At 58.3% G+C, this 22,347-nt stretch overlaps 1 protein-coding gene and 1 pseudogene across 1 annotated transcript in view; one reads left to right on the top strand and one right to left on the bottom strand.

Moving 5' to 3' along the window:
* The first annotated feature begins 3,739 nt into the window (after nt 1-3,739).
* MTCL2 (microtubule crosslinking factor 2) overlaps nt 3,740-22,347 on the top strand; it is a 77,493-nt gene continuing 58,885 nt past the window's right edge. Inside the window, exon 1 of the mRNA XM_058287045.2 lies at nt 3,740-4,621. Within this exon, the coding sequence (XP_058143028.1) occupies nt 3,947-4,621 (675 nt within the window). The 5' untranslated portion in view covers nt 3,740-3,946. The remainder of the gene's footprint in view (nt 4,622-22,347) is intronic.
* LOC139437564 (protein SEC13 homolog pseudogene) lies at nt 6,923-7,726 on the bottom strand (annotated as a pseudogene).

Below are 22,347 nucleotides of genomic sequence, written 5' to 3'. Positions count from 1 at the left end.
TCAAACAGGCTCCAAAATTGTGTGGCATTAGGTTTACATCAATCCCAGCCCTGCCACTTACAAACTGTGTGACCTTGGACAAACATTCCAGTTATCCACTGCTGCGTAACAAACTACCCCAAAGCTTAGTAGCTTAAAACAACAACATTTGGGCAGGGCTGATGGGGCAGCTTGTTTCTGCTCTACTTGGGCTCACCTGGAAGCTCAGTCATCTGAAGCAGGGGTCTGTAAGCATGAGTTGAAATTCAAAACATTATTCTTACGGGGACGTGTTGGTGCAGGTGTGATATAGTTATTAAATAATACATAGTATAATGTGGACTTAGTAAGGAATGTGACTGGCAAAAGAGTTCATGGAACCAAAAGGTTAAGAACCCCTGAATTCTGGAGGCTCGTTCTCTCATGTCCCTTGTGGTTGATACTGGACCCAAGCTGGAGCTGTTGACTGGAATACATCTGCATGGCCTCCCCATGAGGCCTGGGCTTCCTCCCAATATGGTGGCTGGATTCTAGGGGTGAGTGACCCAAGAGAGGGAGAGAGCACCGGACAGAAGCTTTGTGTGTGTGTGTGTTTTATTGATGCATGTAAATAAAGCATACAATTCATTCAAGGTATACAATCAGTGTTATTGGCTATAATCACATAGTTGTGCATTTATCACTTCAATCATTATTAGACCATATTGCTTGATTTTTTAAAAAAAATATTTATTTATTTATTTCCCCCCCTTCCCCTCCTCCCACCCCTGCTTTTGCTATCGGTATCCATTCACTGTGTGATCTTCTGTATCAGTTTCTCTTTTGGACTTCTCATTTTTTCTCCTCTAGGATTCACCCGGATTTGATCCTGGGGACCTCTGATGTGGAGAGAACTGCGCCACCTCAGTTCCTGGTTTCTGGTGTGCTTCACCCTGACTCTCCCTTTCGTCTCTCTTTTGTTGCATCATCACTTGCACAGGCATGGGCTCGCCGCATGGGCACTGGCTCACCACGTGGGCACTCGGCTTGCTGTGCGGGTACTGGCTCACCGTGCGGGCGCTGGCTCGCTGTGCAGCACGCTTTCTCTTCTTCTCTTTCACCAGGAGGCCCCAGGGGTTGAACCCAGGTCCTCTATGTGGTAGGCGGAAGCCCTATCATTTGAGCCATATCCTCTTGCCTGGTATTGCTTTTTATGACTTAGACTTAGAAGTCACAGAGTGTCGTTTCTGGCATACTCTACTGGGGGAGGCAGGTTCAAGGGGAGGGAACATAAAGTCCACCACTCAATGGGAGGAACAGTTGGAATGAGATACGTATTGGTGTGGCTATCTTTGGAAAAATCAAGCAGTGACAACAAGTTCCTTAACCTTTCTGAGATCCTTTGCTGAAGTGGTGAACATGGACCCTGGCACGAAGTGAGTGCCCATGGGCTGGGTAACCACAGGGCTTGCTGGCAGCCAAGGTTGAGGGCTGCCTGCCTGCAGCCAATTCTGGACTCCGGGCAAGGCCGCTCCCTTTGCAGTATCCCTGGTCTGACCTTCCCCTGAGTGCAGGGTCCCTATGTCGGCCCCACCAAACACCTGGGTCCCTTCTCAAGGGCTTGCTGTTCTCTGGGCTCTTCTGGGGCTTCCATGTAGATTCACGACTCCCCAAATTCAAAGAAACTCAGAGCAAGACAAACCCTCAGCCACCTGCTCAGTCATGAGTGTTGGGGCCCATAGAGGATCGGTGGCCAAGCCAGGACTCAGGCCCAGGGCCGTGGGGAGATCCAGGTCCACTCTAATTTCAGGACCACTGGTGTGGCCCTGGGTGTGTTAGGAGCAGCAGAGCTGGCCTGGTTTGGCACATCCTCTGCGTGGATTCATACTACCCAACAGCTCCAAGCCCACATTTTGCATAGGGGGAGAAACTGAGGTCCAGAAACTGAATAATTTCTCTATGCCAACGCAGAGCCAGCCTGCAAGAGCCAGGGACACAGAGCTGGAAGGCACCTGTCATCTGTTACATCAGATCAGACCAGACCAGGTGGGGACACTGAGGCCCAGAGAGGGGGAGGGGATGCCCTGGGTCTGCCCAGCGCCCTTGCCTTGTGCCACGCACGCCCCGTTTGTGATGAATCTTTTGTGGCCCATCTTCCCTAGTACTGTGTACTCCATGAGGCCGGAGTGGCAAGACCCCTCCCTGTCTCTCAGTGTCCTACCCGGGGAGGGGTAGAGGGTCATGGGGGTTTGCCAAGAACTTGCTCAATGGGCCTGCTCCCTCCATGGCTCCGCGGGGGGTGCCTGGAGGATCCGAGCTGGAGGGGGTGCTCACACCTAGGTCAGGATGCACCCCAGAAGTGTAGTCACTGTGTCCCCATGTGTGTGTGGGAGACCAGGGAGTGCTGCTGGTGTCAGCTGTGTGCAGAGGGCAGAGGAAGAGGTGGAGAAGAGGAAAAAGAGGAGGAAGAAAAAAATGGGCAGGAGGAAAAAAGGGGGGAAGAGGAGGAAAAGGGAGAGGAGGAGGAAGAGGAGGGGAAGAAAATGAGAGAAAGGGGGCTTGAGGAGAAGTAGAGGTTGCAGAGGGATAAACACAGTTCTGCCCCCCGGGGTGGCAAGGAGGTACCCACCTGCGTGAGCGCCCACCCGCGGGGCAGCGGAGCAAAGAGCTGCCCTGACTCTGGCTCAGGGAGTAGCGGGGCCTGGGGGTGGGAAGGCGTGACAGACCCGTGGAAAATCAAAAGCACGATCGGGAGTCCTGGAGACAACCGTGGCAAGAAAGAAAAGCTCGAGGGAGGCCGGGCTCCGGGGCTCCTCTCGAGCTGCGCTTCAAGGGGCTCCTGGGGCCCTGGCAACCGTCCCCAGCCCGAGCCAGCCCCCGCCGGGGCCTGAGCCTACCCCCAAAGCACCCGCTGTTCTCACACCTCGGGACGGGTCTCCCGAAACTGGAGCGAAGCGTGTGTACGGCGCATGCCTGGAATCACAACCCGTCGAGGTGTGCAGAGGGGGGAATGTACCCAGGGCTCCACGGCCCGTTACGCCTGTGGATGGGAAACCGAGGCAGGAGCCCGTGCCCCCTCAGGAGCTGTGTGACTTGGGATCCGTCCAGGCTCTGCCACTGACCTTGGGCTAATCGCGTGTCCTCCCTAGGCCTCAGTTTACGCATCTGTATAATGGGATAATCGGCCTTGCTTTGCACGGTTAAGGGGGGCGGCGTTGGTGCGTCGGCGCACGCTCCACGCGGGGCCGAGGGTCCCAGTGTGGGTATGGAGCGAGTCTCCCGCCTTCTGGAGTTCGCCCGGCCTCGGCCTGGGAATCCCCCCGCCCGCCCCTGCCGGGACCCCGGGCTCGGCGGCCTCTCGGTCCGCTGCGTTCTCCAGCCCAGCTGGGGAGGGTGCAGGGTGCAAGTGGAGGCGAGGGACGCCGGGGCCGCAGCTGCCCGGGCCCGCCTGACCCTGGAGGGGGTCGCTGTTGCCGCGCAGATCCCTCCCTCGCGCCCGGCCTGCGTCCCTCCCCGCCGCTCCCGCCGCGTCCGCCTTTTGTTCGCGGAGCCGCGCGCCCCCGAGCCGAGGCGGCGGGGCGGGGAGCTGGCGGGGCTGCGCGGGGGGCGGGCCGCGCCGGGCGGAGCCGGGGCCCGGGCCGCAGCCGGACTCGGAGCCCGAGGCAGCGAGCAGCGCGCAGGCCGCCGGGGGCCGGGTGCGCTTCGGCGGCGCGGCGGGGCCGGGGCGGCAGGCGCGGGGCGGAGCCGGAGCCGGAGCCGGAGCCGCAGCCGGGGCGCGTGGAGGCGATCGGGTCGTTCCCTCCGCGCGCAGAGCAGCCGGGAGGCCGTGCGGCGCGGGTCGGGGTCGCAGCGCAGCCCCGGGGCTGAGGCTGACCCCGCGGAGCCACAGCGCGAGCGGCCCGAGCGGCCCCGGGACCCTCCCCAGGGGCGCGGAGGTCGGGCGGGCCCGGGCCATGCGCGCCGCTCGCTGAGGCCGAGGGAGGCCGCGATGGAGGCGCCGGCGGCCGAGCCCCCGACCCGGGGCTGCGGGCCCCCGCCCGCGCCCGCGCCTGAGAGGAAGAGGAGCCACCGAGCGCCGTCGCCGGCCCGGCCCAAAGACGTGGCCGGCTGGTCTCTGGCCAAGGGCCGCCGCGGCCCGGGGCCGGGCGCTGCCGCCGCCTGTAGCGCCGCGTCCTCGGCGCGGCCAGACAAGAAGGGGCGCGCGGCGGCGCCCGGGGCCCGGGGCGCGGGGGCGCGGGTGGCCGGGGTCCGCGCGGGGGCCCGCGCCAAGGGTCGCCCGCGGCCTGGCGCGGGACCGCGGCCCCCGCCGCCGCCCCCCAGCCTCACCGACAGCAGCTCGGAGGTGTCGGACTGCGCGTCGGAGGAGGCGCGCCTGCTGGGCCTGGAGCTGGCGCTGAGCAGCGACGCCGAGTCTGCGGCCGGGGGCGCCGCCGGGACCCCAGCGGGGCAGCCGCCCCAGCCCGCCCCTCCGGCGCAGCAGCCCCCGCGCCCGCCCGCCTCCCCTGACGAGCCGTCGGTGGCCGCGTCGTCGGCGGGCAGCAGCCGCCTGCCCCTCAGCGCCTCCCTCGCCTTCTCCGACCTCACCGAGGAGATGCTGGACTGCGGGCCCGGCGGCTTCGTGCGCGAGCTGGAGGAGCTGCGCTCCGAGAACGACTATCTCAAGGTGGGGGCGCTGCTGGGGGAGAGGGAGGGCGCGGGGTGGGAGGGGGGTCGCCGGCTGTCACAGCCCCGCGGGCCTGAGGTCCCGCTGGCCCACTTGCCCACTGAACAGGCAGAAAAGAGGGACCAAACCCTTCGGGGACCTCCTGAGGGGAGCGGGGCTGTCCCCTTCAGACACACACGTTTTGGGGGGAAGCCCTCTCCCGAAGAGGAACCCGAATGAGACACTGGCCAAAGGGCTCAGAATGTTTCTGGCATTGAGGGAAAGGGGGCTTGGGAAAGCTGCTTTGGAGGAAGCTGAGATGCATTGCTCGGCAGGGGTGGGCAGTGGTCCCGTGGTGGTCGTGAGGGACTGGATCTCTGCACTGACCTACACAGAGCCCCCCACCCCCAGGCCTTTGGTGGCTTTCCTTTGGGGACAGGTGTTGGTGTGCACTGGTGGCCCAGGGAGCAGCTGGGCCATCCCCGCCAAGCAGAGGCCAGCACCCCAGGCTGAGCCTTTAGCCAGGGCTTCCCTGGCACGGGCCTGTCTCCGCCTGCCTTTCAGGGCGGGTCCGGTTTGAAAGCATGACATCTGGGAACGTCCCCTTGGCCAGAGTCCGACTTCCGCCCTGTCTAACGGTCCCACGGCCCGGGAGGAGGATGTTATGGGAGAACCGGTTCAGAGGCAGCTTCCTAAATCCCAGGATGGCCCCCGGCGGTGCGAGCGCACGCAGGAAGAGGATTCACGCTTATTGTCTTCTGCCCCCCCCCCACAGGCCCAGTGCACACATTGGCCCCAGTGGCCCCTCTCGGTTCCCTGGTGAGAGAAGGGAAACCGCCCGCCTAAAAGGGGTGTCCTTTCTGGGTGTGTGGGGACAACGGGCCTTGCTCATACCCCTTCTGTGAATGTGGGGCACCTCCTGGGTGCAGGCCGGGCTTTGTGTGCCCACTGCCTGGCACTGGGGCAGCTTCAGGGATAGCCCATCCCTCGTGTGCCATCCTCGACCTGGGAGGCTGGAAGGTTCATGGGCTCTACTGCCACCAGCTGGGTGTGGTTTTGGAAGAGGCTGAAATGTTGTCCAGTCTTGTCGCTTGATGGCCTGGCACGCACCCAGGGCACCCTGGCCCTGAGCCACGGAGTTAAGAGCACTTGCTGATTGATGGCAGCCGGGTGGACTTACTTTGCTTTGGTCTGTGGCCCTTCTGGCCTAATGGCTTCTCCCTCAGTGGAGCAGAGGGGTCCTTCTCAGCTGTGGCCCTCCTCCCCACCTCCCCTCAGGCTCTGCTGTCCAGCATGCATTCAGTACTTACTTGTACAACAGTAGGACAGGGTGTGTCTGAGTCAGAGCCATCCACCTCTTCAGCCTCAGCCTTTCTCCAGGCCAGGCCTCAGTTTCCCCATCTGTTTCATGGGGGCGTGAGTCTTCCCAAAGGCCCCCTGCACTGGGGACAGTTGGGGTTTCAACCAGCCCCAATGGCCTGCAGTAGCCAGTGGTGAGGTGAGGGCAAGTGGGACTGGGTGGGAGGCAGGAGACGAGCCACGAAAGGAGACTTTTGGCTGTGTCCTCCCAGTGCTCTGGGCTGCTTCCAGCGCCCCTTGCCTTGGCGCTTTGAACTCTGACCCGGAGCTCCTCCCCCTTCCTCTGGCTCCCACTGCTTACCCAGGCAGGGGGCGTGGATCACAGAGCCTTGCTTCAGGGTCTCTCTTGGGAACCCTCTCCTAGCCCAGGAAGTCATCAGGTAAAACCCTGGAGTCTGTCTGAGCTGCCCACCACTGTTTAGTCCCAGGAGGCTGGGGACCGAGCCCACGCCCAAGGGGCCAAGGCTTGGCTGGGGACATCCCACTGGTTCAGTGTGAGTGTGGGTCTTAGGTTGCCATTGGATCTGGGGTCTGTAGTATCCTGGCTGTGTGATCTTGGACAAGTTGCTTACCATCTCTGGACCTGTTTCATCATTTGTAAAAATGGGATAATGATACATCTTCCAGCCTTAAGGGTAAATGAGCTGATGTGTACACAGTACCCCTCGAGGGGCTGGCATGCGTGGGCCTCAAAGACGGCAGATGTGATGACTGTTATTCTCAAAGGTGTGTGGCACGTTCCCATGTGCACCTGTTGTGTGGTTACTCAGGGCAGAATAATCCTCCCCCTCCCCCACGGAAGCATTCAGGCTCTTTTTCCTGCCTTCTCATTCATTTATTCACCCAGTATTTCTTCATTGGCTACTGTGTGCCGGGCACTAGCCCAGATCTAGGATACAACTATGAACAAGGATGAAGTGTCTGTTTGCATGGAGCTGGGGGAGATGGGATTAATCAACAACTTTAGAGGAAATCATAATTGGGGGTACTCAGGGAGGCACAGGGCTGATGGATGAACACACAGATGAACACACGGCCATCCTGGGAACAGCTGGCAATGGTGCTGGTGGGCAGACCAATGGAGGGGGCCCAGGCCACGTCGCGAACCCAGTCACTGTGAGCTTCCAGCTTCTGCTCCTCCTTCCACTGGCCATCTTCCTCCTCCTTCCACAGCCTGATGAGATTGTCGCAGCCCCCTGATGCAAACTTCTTGATGTAGTTGGGTTTCTGCCCCGAGGGCTGGTCTATGAGGCTTCCAGGTACAACAGCAGGGGCCCAGCTGACGGCATTGCAGCCAATAGTGTGAGCATTGTTGATCTTCTTCACTTCCCACTGGCCCTCCCCGGTGTAGGTCAGCAGGGAGATGGCCCCATCCGAGCTCCCACAGGCCAGGATCAGGCCGTAGTCATGGGGGGCCCAGCACACAGAGTTCACTGATGAGTCGTGGCCTGTGTGCTCATGGGTCTTCTCCCAGGTGCCGTTTTCCTCTTTCCAGATGATGACTTTCCGGTCGTACGAGCAGGATGCCAGGATATTGCCATACATGGGGTGGGCCCAGGCCACTTGCCACACAGGACCCTCGTGACCCCTGAGGTCGGCAATCAGGATCTGCCCTCCGTTGCGTACATCAAAGATTTTGACGGACCTGTCGGATGAGCAGGTTGCCAGGCGGGTGCCATAGTAGTCCATTTGGGCATCGTGAATCATGTCCTCATGGGACGTGTCCACGGTGTTAATTACCGACACCATGACTGCAGCGGTAGCGGATCCCAGTCCTCCATGAGGAGCTGGGAGCAGAACATTCCAGGCCAAGGGAAATTGGAAAGAGCTTGCTGAGTTCAAGGACTAGTACCCAAGCCAGGCGGAGGGGGAAAGGAGATGGGGCGAGAGAGAGCGGCAGGGCCAGCGGTGCTAATTCTCCCTGTGGACACTTGGGTTAGTCCCTTAATTTCTCAGGAGGTTTGCTTACCTCGGCTGCCCCTCACAGAGGCGGGGTGAAAATCGAGGGAGAATATGGATGTGGACGGTAAACACACAGGCTATGATAGGAGGTGTGTCGCTCAGTTGACAGGTGGGTGAGCCGTGGCCAGAAGGGGGAAGGACCTTGCCCCAAGCCCAGGCACCCGGGAGGAAGAGGGCACTAAACTCTCAGCATGGCCTCTGCCCCTCTGGGCCACTTGGCTTCCAAGGTGCTGAAACTGAGTCACCAGGAGAAGGACTCCGAATCCCCAGCATGACCCCTGCAGGCCTTGTGACACTTGGGTTGAGGGGAGCTCTGGGTCCTGGGGAGTCCTGGGGAGGTCCTGCTCAGCTCACCTTACAACCCATAGGGGACACTCAGAACTGTCAGCCAGGGTGCCTGGGCAGGTGATATTGGCAGGTCTCCTGTGACCCCTATCACGTGAGGCCTGGTCTGGGGTCCAGGTAGAGACCATGTAAATGGGGGCAAGTCTTTCCCAATGAGAAAGGAGAAGGAGCTGCCACAGGAAAGGTAGTGAGCTTCCTGTCACTTGAGTTATTCAAGAGGCTGGATGATCTTGCATGTTTAGATAAAGACATGGTTTATGGCAAGCAGCTTGTAAGCTATATGAAATGCTGGTGGTTGTGATTCCTTGAGGAGGGCTCAGGGGGAGATTCACATGGTGGCTGCTTGACCCCAGGATTCTTCCAGGGAAGGAAGACTGAAGAGTATTCACTTCTGAAGTTCTAGAGCTTTGGTTACAGAGCAGACCCATCAGCTGTGTTTGACCTTCCAAGCCCTGATGGTCTGAAGTTGTCCTGCTCCCCATCACACTGACCACCACCCACATGTCATGTGGCAGAGGCCTGCTGGGAGCCCACTTGGTACAAATGGAAGGAGCTGAGAGTTGGAACCCAAAGACCTGGCGTTGAGGCCTGACTTTGCCGCTCACTGTGTGGCCTTGTCCCTTGGCCCCTCTGAGCTACGTCTTTCTCGTCTATATAATGAGGTTGATAAACCTCCCCCAGCCACCTCATTCAGGAATCGGGGCGGTACGAATGGATAGGAAAACATTTTGCAAGCAGTGAAATCCCAAGGGGAACTGTTGTTCTCCTTAGCCAGGAGCAGATAGAATGACTGTGTGTTCATTCTTGGGGCGATGGGAGAAGCCAGGAGAGTCGATCCCTTGGCTTTAGAATGTTCATAAAGTGGTAACTGGCCCAGGAGGACAGGAAGGTGTGATCACATTCCATGCTGTGTGGGCCCCCGCCTCCTTGGAGGTCTCGGTTGTGAGTACTTCAAGTGTGCCCAGGCTACACGTCAGATCCAGAAGGGCCCAGGGGAAGCACCTAATCCGCCTCCTGGTTGCCTTTATACGATTGGTTAAATGGAGTCACCAGGTCACCCGGCCAAGCTTCCAACCTGGTTTGTCTAACTCTGTTCTCTACAGTGTGACCGCAGCGGTGAGCTCTTGTTGCTAACGTGTGTCTGTTCTGAGACACGGGGGTGAGAGGAATCCCGGTGTGTGCAGGCTCTGGGCCAGGCCTTGTTGGGGCAACAATGACTAAGACCCGTTGGAGGCCTGGAGCCTGCAGGTGGGGGCTGAGGGTGTGTGTGTGTAGGGGGATGTGCACCTTGCACCAGTGCAGAGGACAGAGCGTGACGGGGGACTGTGGGGATCTGAGATCCTGGAGGATAGTGAAGGGAACTTGGGTCAAGCCTTGAAGGTTGGACAATGACGAGCTGGACTCCAGAGTGTTCGACTGTTAGCCCTGGCCCACGGGCCCCCAGATCCTGGTCCCTGGATTTTGTGGTTCTTGCCCCGTGAAGACTATCAGTTACTGAGCACTTGCAGCGTGCCAGACCCTGGCTAAATCAGCTCGTTTCTCCTCGCAGCAATGAGTGTGGAGGGTTCTGACATCAGACCCATTTGACAGACGAGGAAGCTCGAGCGGCTAAGGACTGGTGGCGCAGCTCGGGCTCGCCAGCCTCGTTAGACAGCCTCCCCTTTCCCAGGCCCTCGCCCCCCGCTCTTCCACGCAGAAGAAGGCTCTACCTCCCAGTTTCACAGCTCGGGGTTCTAGCCCGGCTGCGCCCATTTTGAGCTGGGTGACACTGGCTGAGACACTTGCCTTTCTGAGCCTATGCTTCTTCGTATGTAAAATGTGGGGTATGCGTGCCTGCCCCCCAGGGTTCCAGGGACCCTGTTAGTGTGCTCTGCAGATCGACTCCATGGCAGAAGTTAATGCCCGCCCGTGTCGTCGCCTTTCCCTTCCCTGCTCCTCACAGGCATTCATTCATTCATTCAGCACATTTCGAGGGCCTCCTGGGTGCCAGGCCCTGGGCTGGACGTCTGGACGCAGCAGCCAGCAAGTTCAGTGCAGCTCTTCTCGGCTCCCAGGGACTGTGGGGGAGGGCTCCCGTCTGCTTAATGTCACCAGGCCCCACTTGGCGGGGGGTTGTCACCATGGGCAGCCGAGCTCCTGGCTGGCCGCTGTCCTGAGTCCCAGCCCTTCCTGAGAGATGGCCTGCAAGAGGCCGCTCTAAGGAACCTCAGCACTTGGCTGAGGGGGGAGGGGGCAGCTCCAGCGAGATGGAAAATGAGATGGAAAATGTGAGGCAGCGGCGGCTGCTGCCGAGGCCTGGGGGGCGGGGCACGGAGCTCCCCCCAGCTCCCGGCATTCCTTGCAGAGGGGCTAGGCTGGTATTCGCAGGTCCACTCCCTCTTGCACACATTCACAGCTCATGCTCAGAGATCCACAGCCTCACATGCACATCTCACACGCATCCAGTGGCAGACTTGCAGAAAGACGCTCACACACACACATATTACACTCCCAGACACACTCAGACTGTTCCAGAGCCGGACACACAGCCATCCCCAGATATGTCAGAAGCACACACACATACGCCCGCCCACGAGGACTTACACACGTGCTAGCATCCCACGGAAATCCATGGGCCCACCCTTGCCTGACTGGCTCAGACACAATCTCGTTACCCTGTACCCCCACTGCCACGTCCACAGAGAGAACAGCAGAGCATCTTGCACACCTACTCGAGGCACAGAGACACACACGGACACCCAAGGGACAGCCACGAAGACCTACTCAGGTATAAGCCTCGCAGTCACACACATAAGCAGGCACATAAACTCAGAGCACACAATGTCAGGCATGTAGTGTTTGCCACCAGGAGCCAGAGACCCACAGACCGGGTATGTGGACACACACACACACACACACACACACACACACACAGTGACATTTCACCCGCACACAGAAACACAGGAAATCCTGGTCCATGTCTCCCTGGACTAATGTGTAAAACCCCTCCTGTTTTCAGCTTCTCTCCCTGCCTTCCTTCCACAAGACTGCTGGGAACAGCGAGGAGCGTGGCGGGGGCGCTTGAATTTGTGGCTTCCTGGATCTGGGGTCTCGGGCTGGGCCGGGGCTGCGTGGTGGGTGGTTAGGGGGCTGGCCAGTCACTGAGTCAGGAGGAGCTGCACAGCAGGCCCCCAGACCCCTGATGTCCAGCCCTGGGGCATGGCCCAGGGGACTGAGTGAAATGGAGGGAGTTGTCAGGCCAGCCCACCAGAGAAACCTGCCCAGGGGCCCCTGCCTTCTAGTCCCAGAGGAACTCTCCGTTTGCCCTCCTCTGCCCCTTTGCTGGGAGGGCCAAGCCAGTCTTATCCCTAATGGCTGCTGGGTTCTATCTGGAAAATGATGCAGGAGGCAAGAGTGGAAGGGCCAGAAGAGGAGTGGGCACCCGTGGAAAGGCCTGTGAGGCTTCCTGGAGGAGGGGGCATGAGGAGCTAGGGAGTTAGCTTTGAGCATCAGTCTCTGTGCCCAGCTTGTGGAACAGTGCCTGGCACACAGTAGGTGCTCAATAAATATTTGTTCTGTGATTGAATAAAGGACAATGATCCAGGTCTGGAAGTGGGCGGCAGGCTTGAAACAGAAGAACTAGGGGGGATGGGGTGGGGCAGTGGCCCCTGAGAGGCGGGGAAGGGGGCTTCAGCCTGTTTGGGAAGGGCACTGACTGCTGAACCAGGCAGCGGGAACACCCTGCTAGGAGGCGGTCCCCGGTTTCCATGAGTCTGCAGCCCTGGGCTCAAGGCCTGCTGCAGGGCCCGGGGCGGGAGGGAGGGAAGGCTGGGCCGTGAAGTGGGCACACGCTACCTTTGGAGTCAGGTCTGGGGCCAGGCTTCCCTTGGTCACCTCTCCCCTGTGTGTGACCTCGGGCAAATCCCCTAAGCAAGCCTCATTAAAATCTCTTTCTTGCAAGGTACCTGGGAGGATTAGAGTTCAGATACGTGGCCCACCCAGCACCATCCACAGCACCCCAGAAGGGCAGGGAGGGAGCCCCCCAGGGAGGCTCGACTCAGTTCAAGACTGGACCCTGGCCATAATGGGCCAAGGTCATTAGTGAGGTCATCCGCTATGCATGACCTCATCCATGGTCACATTCACTGCCCTTTGGTGCCGGAAGGAACTTGGAACTGGGGTTTGGGAAGGGCTGGAGCCTCCAGTGCTCTGGCCAGGCTGACCCGGCACTCACGGCAGGCCCTCAGGCCAGCTAGCCTCCCCGAGGAGCGACAGGGATGGGGGAAGTGGCTGCAGCAGGCCAGCCCTTCCCTTCTCTGGGGTCCAAGGTGGTCTGGAGTCCAGCAGGCCTGGACTTGAATCCTAGTTCTGCTTTTTCCTTATGAGCTTCCCCTTTATGAGCCTCAGCTTCCTCCTCTGTAAAATGGGGGTGTGGGTAGTGCCTGCCTGGTGGGGTTGCTCTGAATATTAAATTAGACAAAGCATGTAGGAAAGGGAGTTGGCTGGGGCCTGGCCCATAGCGCGGACTCAGCGGATGTCAGGCTCGGGTCTGACTGCCCGTGCACCGCAGTTCCTTGGCGGCAGGGGCTGTGCCTGGCTCTGGGCACAGGGCAAGGTGTGTGTGGAGCTGAGTTGCATTGTGGGTATCTCCAAATACATCTCTCCCTACCCCTATCCCACCTGCCTGCCAGACTTCCTGTGATGGCTGAGGCCAGTACCCCAAGATTCAGTGACCCAGCGAGCTTCTTTTGCTGGAGGGTGGCTTTGGGGTCCTGCTTTCCAAAACCAAATTAAATAATCCCCCACTGCTTGGGCCAGAAAGAGAAACTCTAGTTCAGGTGGAAAAACAAAGTTTGCGGTCCCCTGAACTGGGCTGGTTGTGCTCATGCCCGCGTTGGATCTTCTGGGCCCTGATCAGTGGCACCAGCCTCTCGCATCCCCACCCTCCTCCTGGGCCCTGCCCGGCCTCTGTTTCCTGCCTCCCTCGGCCGCACCACCCCTGCTCCCCCCAAGCTCCCGGCCTGCTCGACACACCCTAGCCCTCTGCTTCTCCTATGCCCTGTGCTCTACCCGCCGCCCCTGCGGGGCCCTCCCCCTGCTCTGGCTCCCTCCCGGGCCTTTGCCTTTGGCATCCTCGGGCTGCGCTGGGCCTTGGGCAGCTCCGGGCAGACTCCTGGGTTAGGCACCTAGGAGCTCCGCGTGGGCACCTTTGGGTCATTAGATTAATTCGTTGGGTAATTACAGATTTCAGGTCTGGCTCCCCCGTGTGTTCCGCCTGAGGGTAGGGACCTGTCCATCTCCTTTGCTCAGTGTCCCCTGTGCCTGGAAGAAGGCCGGGCACAGCCCTTGGCCCATAGTCACTGGAGAACTGGCACATCTGTAACCGCCCCCCACAGCCCTCATCTGAACCCCCCCCCTTTACACAGGTGGCCACTGAGGCTCAGAGAGGCTGAGGGGCTTGCCGAAGGTCACGCAGTTAAGTGGCAAGAGGCAGAGGGACTGGGCCTTGTGCTGCTCCTTCTAGGATGCCCGGCAAGGGGAATGGCCTGCGCCAAGGCCCAGTGGTGGGAAGTGGTGGGGTATCAGGGAGCTTCAGGCTGTGTGACCCTGAGCCACTCCTGTGACCTCTCTGAGCCTCACTTTCTCCCTCCAAAGAGATCTCAGAATCCTGTTCTCTCCCTGTCTAGAGACTTGGCTGCAGCCCAGTGGCTATTTGGGGATGTTTTGAAACATACCCAGATCCCAAATCTGCCTTCCTTCCTGTTCACACAGTAAGGACGGGGCAGACGCTGAGTAAGCCCCGGGCAGCAGGGACTGTGGGCTTCTCCTTGATCTGTTGGGGAGGCCTTGAACTGGGGGGTGACGAGCTGGGCCTGGCCTTGGTGGACAGCTGTCGCTGGGTGTCTCCCCCCCCCAACATGTACACACACACGCTCCCACACTTAGCTCCCTGCTAGAGTGCACAGAACCCCTGTTTCCTCATCTGTAAAATGGGGCCAAATACAGCACCTGCCTCTAGAAGGTAGTCACTGAGCACGAAATCATGGGCTGCTGGCTGGCGCTTGGTAAGCCCTTGTAAACGTTAGCCAGGACTTTTACTGTCATCGTCCCCTCTCAGAGATCAGCTAACCTAGTTTACAAGGGCTCAAACTGGGCTTGAATCCTGGTTGTGCCACTTAGAGCGTGGCTTTGGGCAACATACTTGGCCGCTTTGACCGCGGCCTCCTCACCCGTCAGGTGGAGATGCCTTAGGAGTATGGTGGGGTGCTGCATGCTGCCGGGTACTTAATATTTACTGGTGTTGGAGAAGCCGTCCCGGGCCCTTGACGTCCCTCGTTATTCCAGCAGCTTCCGTGCCAGCGGGAGCCAGGGGCATTGCTGTGGCATGGCTGGTGCCAGCCTGGGCATCCTGGCAGGCCTTTGACCCCGACTCCCCCGAAGCTGGCGCCCAGCTTCCCCACAGGGGGCTAAGCCGGATGGAGCTCCGGGTTGGGAGTCAGGAGCTCAGGGTCCTTCCCTGCTGGACGCTGGAGCCTCAGGGATTATGGGCTGGTCTGCAGGCCCTCTCTGGTCTCAGTGTCCCTGGAGTCTTTGGGTTCCCTTCTGCCTCCTGCTGTGCATTTGAGCTGGGAGGGAAGTGGGGCTTTGCGGGGCTGTCTGCCCTCCTGGGGGTCTAGGTGCAATGATCTCATCTGGAGCCTTGACAGACCCCCGGGGGACAGGCAGGAGGGACAGCAGATGGCTGCCCTGGCCTCTCAGGAGGGGCTGGGGTGAGTGGCCAGGGCATGAGCCACGTGGCCTGGAGCCAGGGTGGCAGATGGTCAGGCAGCCTGGGTCTTGGCCCGAGGGAGGGACTGTGGTGGCCAGGGTGGCATGGGAGGAGGCAGGCCGGGCACAGGCTCCTGCTCTTCCGTGGAGCGATTGCCAACCCGCAGAGGGAAGGTTCCGGGTCACTTTTCTCAGTCCCGTCATTCTCCTGGGTCTCTCTGCCCTTTGGCTGGTCAGGCCCTGCAAGCTGGGGAGGAGGCAATGGATTTGGGTAACATTTGGGGTCTGGGGAGCTGGTGGGCTGGACTTGAGGCTCAGCACCAGGGTCTGAGGCCTCTGTGACCGTTAGCGTCACAGAATCAGTGAATTCAATTCAGACAAGGGCAGCACTGACCGGAAGTAGCTTTCCACGGGGTAGTGGAACAGTGATGATAACTCTCCCCTCTTAGGATCTGTTTATTTATCTGACATCTATTTATTGAACTGCTCCTTTGTGCGCCTGGCACCACGCGAGGCTCTGCCCTCCTGAAGCCTACATTCTAGCAGCAGAAACCAACTTTACACAAGTAAACCGACAAAGGAGTAATTAGCATCGCAAATAGGCCTGTGACATGTGCCCTGAAAGAATAAGGGTTGAGGAGAGACAGTGATGTCCCTAGAGGGCACCGGAAGGCTTCCCGAGGAGGGTGACGTGTAAATGAGACTTCAAGCCAGAGGAGGAGCCAGTAGTGCAGAGATGGAGGGCAGGGAAACCCGGGCAGGGGGACTGGCAAGTGCGAAGGCCTAGAGGTGGGACAGGCATGGTGTCCATCTGGGACCTGAGAGAAGCCAGGCAGGGGGAGGAGGGGGAGAAAGAGGAAGAGAGGAGGCGGGCCGGGGCCAGGCCCGCAGGAGCAGGGGTGGGTGCGGGGGTTGGTTCACCTTGTGAAGGACTTTGGACTTGATTATGGGAGCGATGGAAAGGTTTTGGAGGTTGTTTTTGTTTGTGTAGGTTATGTGTATTGAGGTAAAACGAGTTTTGACAAACTCAGTTGTGTAACCACCACCACAAACACAATGTAGAACAGTCCATCGCCCCAAAGAGTTTTCCCTTGGTGCCTTTGTTGTCAAATTCTCCCTCCACTCCAGCATCTGTTTTCTGTCCCTGTAGTTTGCTAGGATGGAATCATCCAGGATGTGGCCATTTGGCCTGGCTTTCCTCACTTAGCATAAGTGAGGTTCATTCATGCTGGTTTGCAATCAGTAGTTTCTTCTTATTGCTAAGTTGTATTCCATTATATGGGCGTACCCCGTTTATCCATACACCGGTTGAAGGAAATTTGGATTGCTTCTAGGTTTTGATCATTGGGGGGCTTAAACATGGAAGCGTGTGGTTTTAAAAAAAAAATCATCCATGTTCTGAATGGAGAACAAATTAGTGGGGAGCAGAATGGTCACCGCAAGGATTAAATCCAATAATTTGGTCATGGGTCGGACCCACCATAGGTACTCACCGATTGTTCAAACAAAAACGCTGTGCCCTGCAGCAGCAAGGAGGCTTCGTGGTGAGGTGGCACTTGGGGATGGGCTGTGAGGTAGGTTTTATGTGGCAGAGGTGAGGAGGTAGGAGAGAGGTAGAGGTAGAAGCAGGCCCCGGCAGCATGGAGTCCTCGTGCTAGCTACCCACTCCAGATCCAGCTTCGGCTTATCCAGTGTTTCTAGAACGTGGACTGCTGGGCCCATATCTGAGTTTCCTGGGGGCCTTGAGTGAACGGGAACATCCCAAGGTGCATCGGCCCAGCGGGGGCTCACTCCTGGGTGGAAGGTGGCTGGGGACCTCTGCTCTGGAACAGTCTCTTCCTTGGTGGCTGGTAAGAGGTGACCTCCCCCTGCGTTCAAGAAGCCAGTGTCCCCTTGGCTCCCTCCCTGTCCCCTCAGCCTTAGGGCCAGCTGGGAGCTGCCCCTGGGCTCATCCCCCCATTGCTCCGTGCTGTCCTTTGTTCACTGCCATCTCCATCTGCACACGTCAGGGACAGGTCTTCTCCCCATCCGCGCCTACAGACCATCCCATCGTACCCAGGCTTCCGGGGTCCGTGCTCCGGATCCAGTGGGCCCCACGTCTAAACTTTCCCCTTCTGTCCTCTTGTACGGAGATGAATCATCTTACATTCGTGTAGGTTTCTCACAGCGAACACTCTTTCTTCAATTTAAAATGTGGTTTGAAACCAAAGCTCTGCTTCTCCAACTTTGTGCCCTGACAGTGGAAGACGAGGGTCTGGGCTGGCGACCCAGACTCTGCAGCGGGGGCGGCTCGGCGCCTCTTCCTCCGGAGAGAACAGACGGTACATCTTTTTTGTGTGTCGAGGACCCCTTAGGCTCTCTGCTGAGGCCCCAGGCTCCTTCTCAGAATAATGTTTTTAAATGTTTAAAATAAAATGCAAAAGAAACCAAAATATTGAAATAGAGTTATCAAAATATCTTAAAATTACGAGGCAGTAATCTATTTATTAACTCATAAGATTTGGTGATAGGCCTATTAACTATGGTAATTTCAAAGTACTGATGAGTGCACACAATATTTTGACACTTCTGCCACAACTGTTCTGTGATGTGAAAATATGCGTGGTTTCTTTTGGTGCAAAGTCACTGGTACCACGAATATAGTTGAGGTTTGTTGCAAAGGTCCCAAAAAGAAAGAAATCCTAAGTTTTAGTTAGAGGTGAGTGAAAATAAAGGTGTGATTCTACCCCTCGTCTAAGTCGATGGGCTCCCTGAATTCTGGTTGCAGAGGAAAGAGCCGGAAGTCCGAGATCTGAGTCCTGCTTGGCGGTTGGCCTTGCTCTGGCTGGTGACCTTGGCCCAGCCCGCCTCCCCTTGCTCTGGCTGGTGACCTTGGCCCAGCCCGCCTCCCCTGTGCCGCTGCCGTGCTCCGTCTGTACAGCAGGGATGCGGTTCCCATCCTGCCTGCCCCGGAGTTTCTGGGAGGACCCATGCGATGATTCAGCTGGAATGTCTTTGTAAACTTCGAAGCCCTGTGCTGCCGTGCAAGGTCTCGCTATTATTAGCAGCAGTGTGAGCTCATGTTTGGCCCCCTGGCCCAGCCTGGCCCAAGAGACTTTTCCTGGCCAATTCCCCTAGGATTCCTGGGAACTAGTCCGTCGTGGGGAGCGGGTCTGCCTCGGAGAGGCCACTTCCTGCAGGCTGACCTCATGGATTGTGGAGGAGTGGACAGAGATGTGCTTTGTGGGCAGGGAGTGAGTGGCTGAGCAGGAGGGTTCCTGGGTGGACAGCCCCTTCTCTTGGGATGGTTTGGGGGTTTGAGGCCAGCCCGCAGCTGTCCAGGTCCTCCTGGACTCCTTGTGGTTGGTTTGGGGCTGGGGTCAGGGTTGCCTGCCTGCTCCGGGCTGTGGAGAGAGTCTGGGCAGGGCAAGAGCTATACTCATTCTGTCATTCATCACCCATAGACGGCGACTGGAGCCGGCTCTGCACCACTTCCTGTCCTGGATGATGCTGGGATCAGACATGGATTAGTCCCAGCCCCTGCCATCCTCCCAGATCTTGGGGAGGATAGACTTAAAAACAGACAAATGCAACTTAAAGTTGTTGGCACAGGGGACATGGAGTTCAGTGCGTGGGGTTTGAATCAGATTAGGGGAGGAAGGAACGCTCTGGAAGGATGAGATAATTAGGAGTTAGCCTGGCAGAAGGCCTTTCCAGCAGAGGGAACAGCCCTAGCACACCTGGAAGCAGGACATGCAGGTACATTCCATTGGTTCAGGGTCCCACGGCCTGTTTAGATTCCAGCTCCGTCACTCTCTTGCTTAAGAAACTCTGGGAAACTTCTGAGCCTCAGTTTTCTCAACTCTAAAACAGGACCATTTTCACAGAGTTGACCAGAGGATCAAACTGCCCGTCAGTAACCCAGTGCTTGGGGGAGGGCCTGGTACGTAGTGAGCATCCCAGTAGGGGGGAGCTGGTTTTTAACCATGGCATCTAGGAGGGTGGAGGGTGAGGGCAGAAGATGCAAGGGCAGGGGCGAGGCGGGAGGAGGGAGGGGAGGGGCCAGCGCCTGGCTCGGGGTGCAGGGTGAGGGGCTTGGACCCGATGCAGAAGCCTGTGGGAGCCAGTGGACGAGATGGAAGGCCATCTGCTTTTTTCACAGTTTTTCCAAAAAACAGGTATTACCCGTGTAATCAAAGCAAAATATTTTTTGTAAAGGGAGAGGCTGACGGCGGAGCGGTGGGGGCACCCTGGTTTTGCTCCCCTCGCCATTCCACGTTTTCGGCCTGAGTTAAATAATCACAGTCAGCTTCAAGGTCAGCCTTGGAGGGGAAGAGAGGTCAGCTTGGAAGAGATGGCCGGAGGGGGTGGCGGGCCAAGCTGGCCGGGGCGTTTTGGCCTGCGGGGTTGGGCCCGGCTCCCGTTTGGCTCTGAGGTGGGCCCTGCCGGGCAGTGTGACCTCTCCCTGCTGTGGCTGGAGGACGAGGCGTGCGATGTCCTGTAGGTTTTGGTGGGAAACTGACAACCTTGTTCCGTATCCACGAGGCCTACCATATCCAGTGGGAGCTCGGACCCTCCGTCCTGCTCCCCTGTGCTCACGGTTGGGGGTCTGGAAGGTGAGAGAAGGTCAGTGGAAGGTCACTGAGCTCCGCAGACCTTCCCCCTCCCTCCAGCTTCCCCGTAGGCCAGGTGGTCCCTGGAGACCTGGTTCAAAGATGGGCTCTCTGGGGTTGGGGGCTGGGACTGCATGTCTGAGCAGCCCCCGGAGAGCCCGGGGCCCAGGGAGGTCTCAGAACCTCTTGACTAAAGCAGGGTGTCGTCCCCACCTTGCCCGCCCCGGGCCCTCTTCCCGGGTCCCCAGCAGCCCCTTTCCCTGCCTCCACCTCCTGAAAGCTCAGAGCCCCTGCCCAATTCCTGCATCCCCCAGCTTCTGCCCCCCACCCTCATCCCTGCAGACTCGGCGTGTGTGCCACAGGCTGGCCTTTGTCGCCTCACCCGCTCCCGCAGGGCTGTGCCAGGAGGGGCTGGCCGGCATTCTGCCTGCAGCTGGGACAAGCCCCCTGGGGCCTGGGGACCCCCCCACCCCGACCCTGGCCACCACGGGAAGACGGAACTGGCCTGAACGCGATGTCTCGCCTTTTCAAGAACTGGCCCCCGCGAAGGGCGTCCCCGAGGAGACAGCTGCTCTGTGAGAAGGGTCATTTATTCGTCACCTGTTCAGTGGAGGCCGATTGCGACCCTGCTCTCTGTGGACCCTGAGCTGGGGCACTTGTGGTGCTGGGGGCTGCGGCTCCTGCGCTTTCAGGGGAAAAGGCCTGGAAGGAAGAACACACTGATGCAAAGCTTCTTGGACTTTACCCTGGAGAGGAATCGTTTGGAGGACCCCAGCCCCGAGTTTCTGACTCGGCTGGGGCCTGATAATGTGCATTTCTAGCAAGTTCCCGAGTGAGGCTGGAGCTGCTGCGGTGGACCACATTTTGAAAACTGTTGGACTGAAATTGATGAGCAGTGATCCAGAACCGGAGGGAGGAATTGGGGGCAATTTTTGTTTTCTCTATTTTCAAAACTGTCTCTATGGTCATGTTTTATTTTTCTAATTAGAAAAATCAGTTATTTAAAAATTTTTTAAAAACATGGCCTTCAAAATTGACCCCCGTGCTCTGAGGGTTGTCCCATGTGAAGGCATGACACCTCCCATGATCTAACTGCCCTTTACCTACTAATGTAGCCTGGCACCCTGGGTCTGTGTGGCCCCTGCACTGCCCCTTGGTGCCTCTCCATCACCAGGTGATACCACTGCAACAGCAGAGAGAATGAATGAGGTGGCAGGACTTGAACACAGGCCCAGCCGGAGGCTGCCTTAACTTGGATTTAGCTGACCAGACTGTACTTCCTGGATCGTTTCCTTTGTGTTTCCTCCCTTCCTCATTTCTCTCACTGGTGTGAGCACCCACTGCCCCACTTCCTCCCTCTCCCACTTCTAGTTCTGTGCACTTGGCCCCGGGGTGGAGCATGAGTCTGCGGGAGCATGAGTCTGCGGGTGTAGTTGAGCGGAGGTGGGGGAGGGGGCCTGGCGGGGTGACTTCCTCTGCCGCTGGTGCTGGCAGGATCATCCACGCGGGGGGTGGCAAGTGGGGATCCATCGTGGTTGGGGGAACAAGTATTCGTCACCTTTGCCTTCCCCTGCTGAGTTCAGAACCCTTTGAGAAAGGCCCTGGAGGCAGCAGGTGCCTGAGTTCGATGGCTCACCAGGCTGACCGCTCTCGCGAGCGTTGCCTGCCGCTTCCCGTGGAGAGGGCTGGCCTGGGTTCCTTTTGCAGATGTCCCTGTGCTGGGTGTGGGGGATACCGAGGGAAGGAGGAGGCCTAGGGCCGCCCGCAGGTGCTGACAGTCTTGATGGGAGACTAATTGGAAAGTCAAGAGTTGCAGACAGGCTCAGGATCACAAAGGGGAAGTGAGAGACCTCTGGGAGCTGCAGGCAGAGATGGGCAGGGACTGCTTAAAACCCAAACCCAGACTCTGTCCTGGGCCCTTCAAGGTCCCACGTGGCTGACCTGACTTCCCCCTTGGCTACCCTAGCTTCTTCACTCTTTTTTTTTTTAAGATTTATTTTTTATTTATTGCCTCCGTTGTCGCCTCTGTGTCCATTTGCTGTGTGTTCTTCTGTGTCCACTTGTATTCTTCTCAGTGGCACTGGGAATCTGTGTCTCTTTTTCTTGCATCATCTTGTTGCTCAGCTCTCTGTGTGTGTGGTCCCACTCCGGGGCAGGCTGCACTTTTTTTGCACGGGGCAGCTCTCCTTACTGGACGCACTCCTTGTGCGTGAGGCTCCCCTACTCGAGGAACACCCCTGTGTGACATGGCACTCCTTGCATGCATCAGCACTAGGCGTGGGCCAGCTCATCACATGGGTCAGAAGGCCCTGGGTTTGAACCCTGGACCTCTCATGTGGTAGGTGGATGCTCTATCCAATGAGCCAAATCCACTTCCCCTCACTCTTTCTTAACACAGTGAGCCCTCTTGCCCCCAGGCCTTTGCGTGTGCTGTTCTCTGCCTGGAATACTCTCCCCCTGGCTCACTCCCTGCATGGCTGTCCCTTCTGGTTTTAGCTCAAATGTCCCTTCTTTAGAGATGGCCTCCCTGACCACACCCTCTAACATACACCTGCCCCCATCATTCTAGCTTATTACCCAGATTTGTTTTTTTCTTTTTTTTTTTTTAATCTTCATAACACTTAAGAGTATCTGACTTTTTGTTGTTGGCTTACTTTGTGTCTCCACAGATGAAACTTGGGGCTCCATACAGAAGGGGCTACACTAGTCTTGGCCACCACTTCCCCCCTCCTCCCAGTGCTT

Source organism: Dasypus novemcinctus, chromosome 24, assembly GCF_030445035.2.
Source record: "Dasypus novemcinctus isolate mDasNov1 chromosome 24, mDasNov1.1.hap2, whole genome shotgun sequence".
Lineage (NCBI taxonomy): Eukaryota > Metazoa > Chordata > Mammalia > Cingulata > Dasypodidae > Dasypus > Dasypus novemcinctus.
Note: the sequence above shows the minus strand (reverse complement) of the source record. Positions and strands in the feature narration are given on the sequence as shown.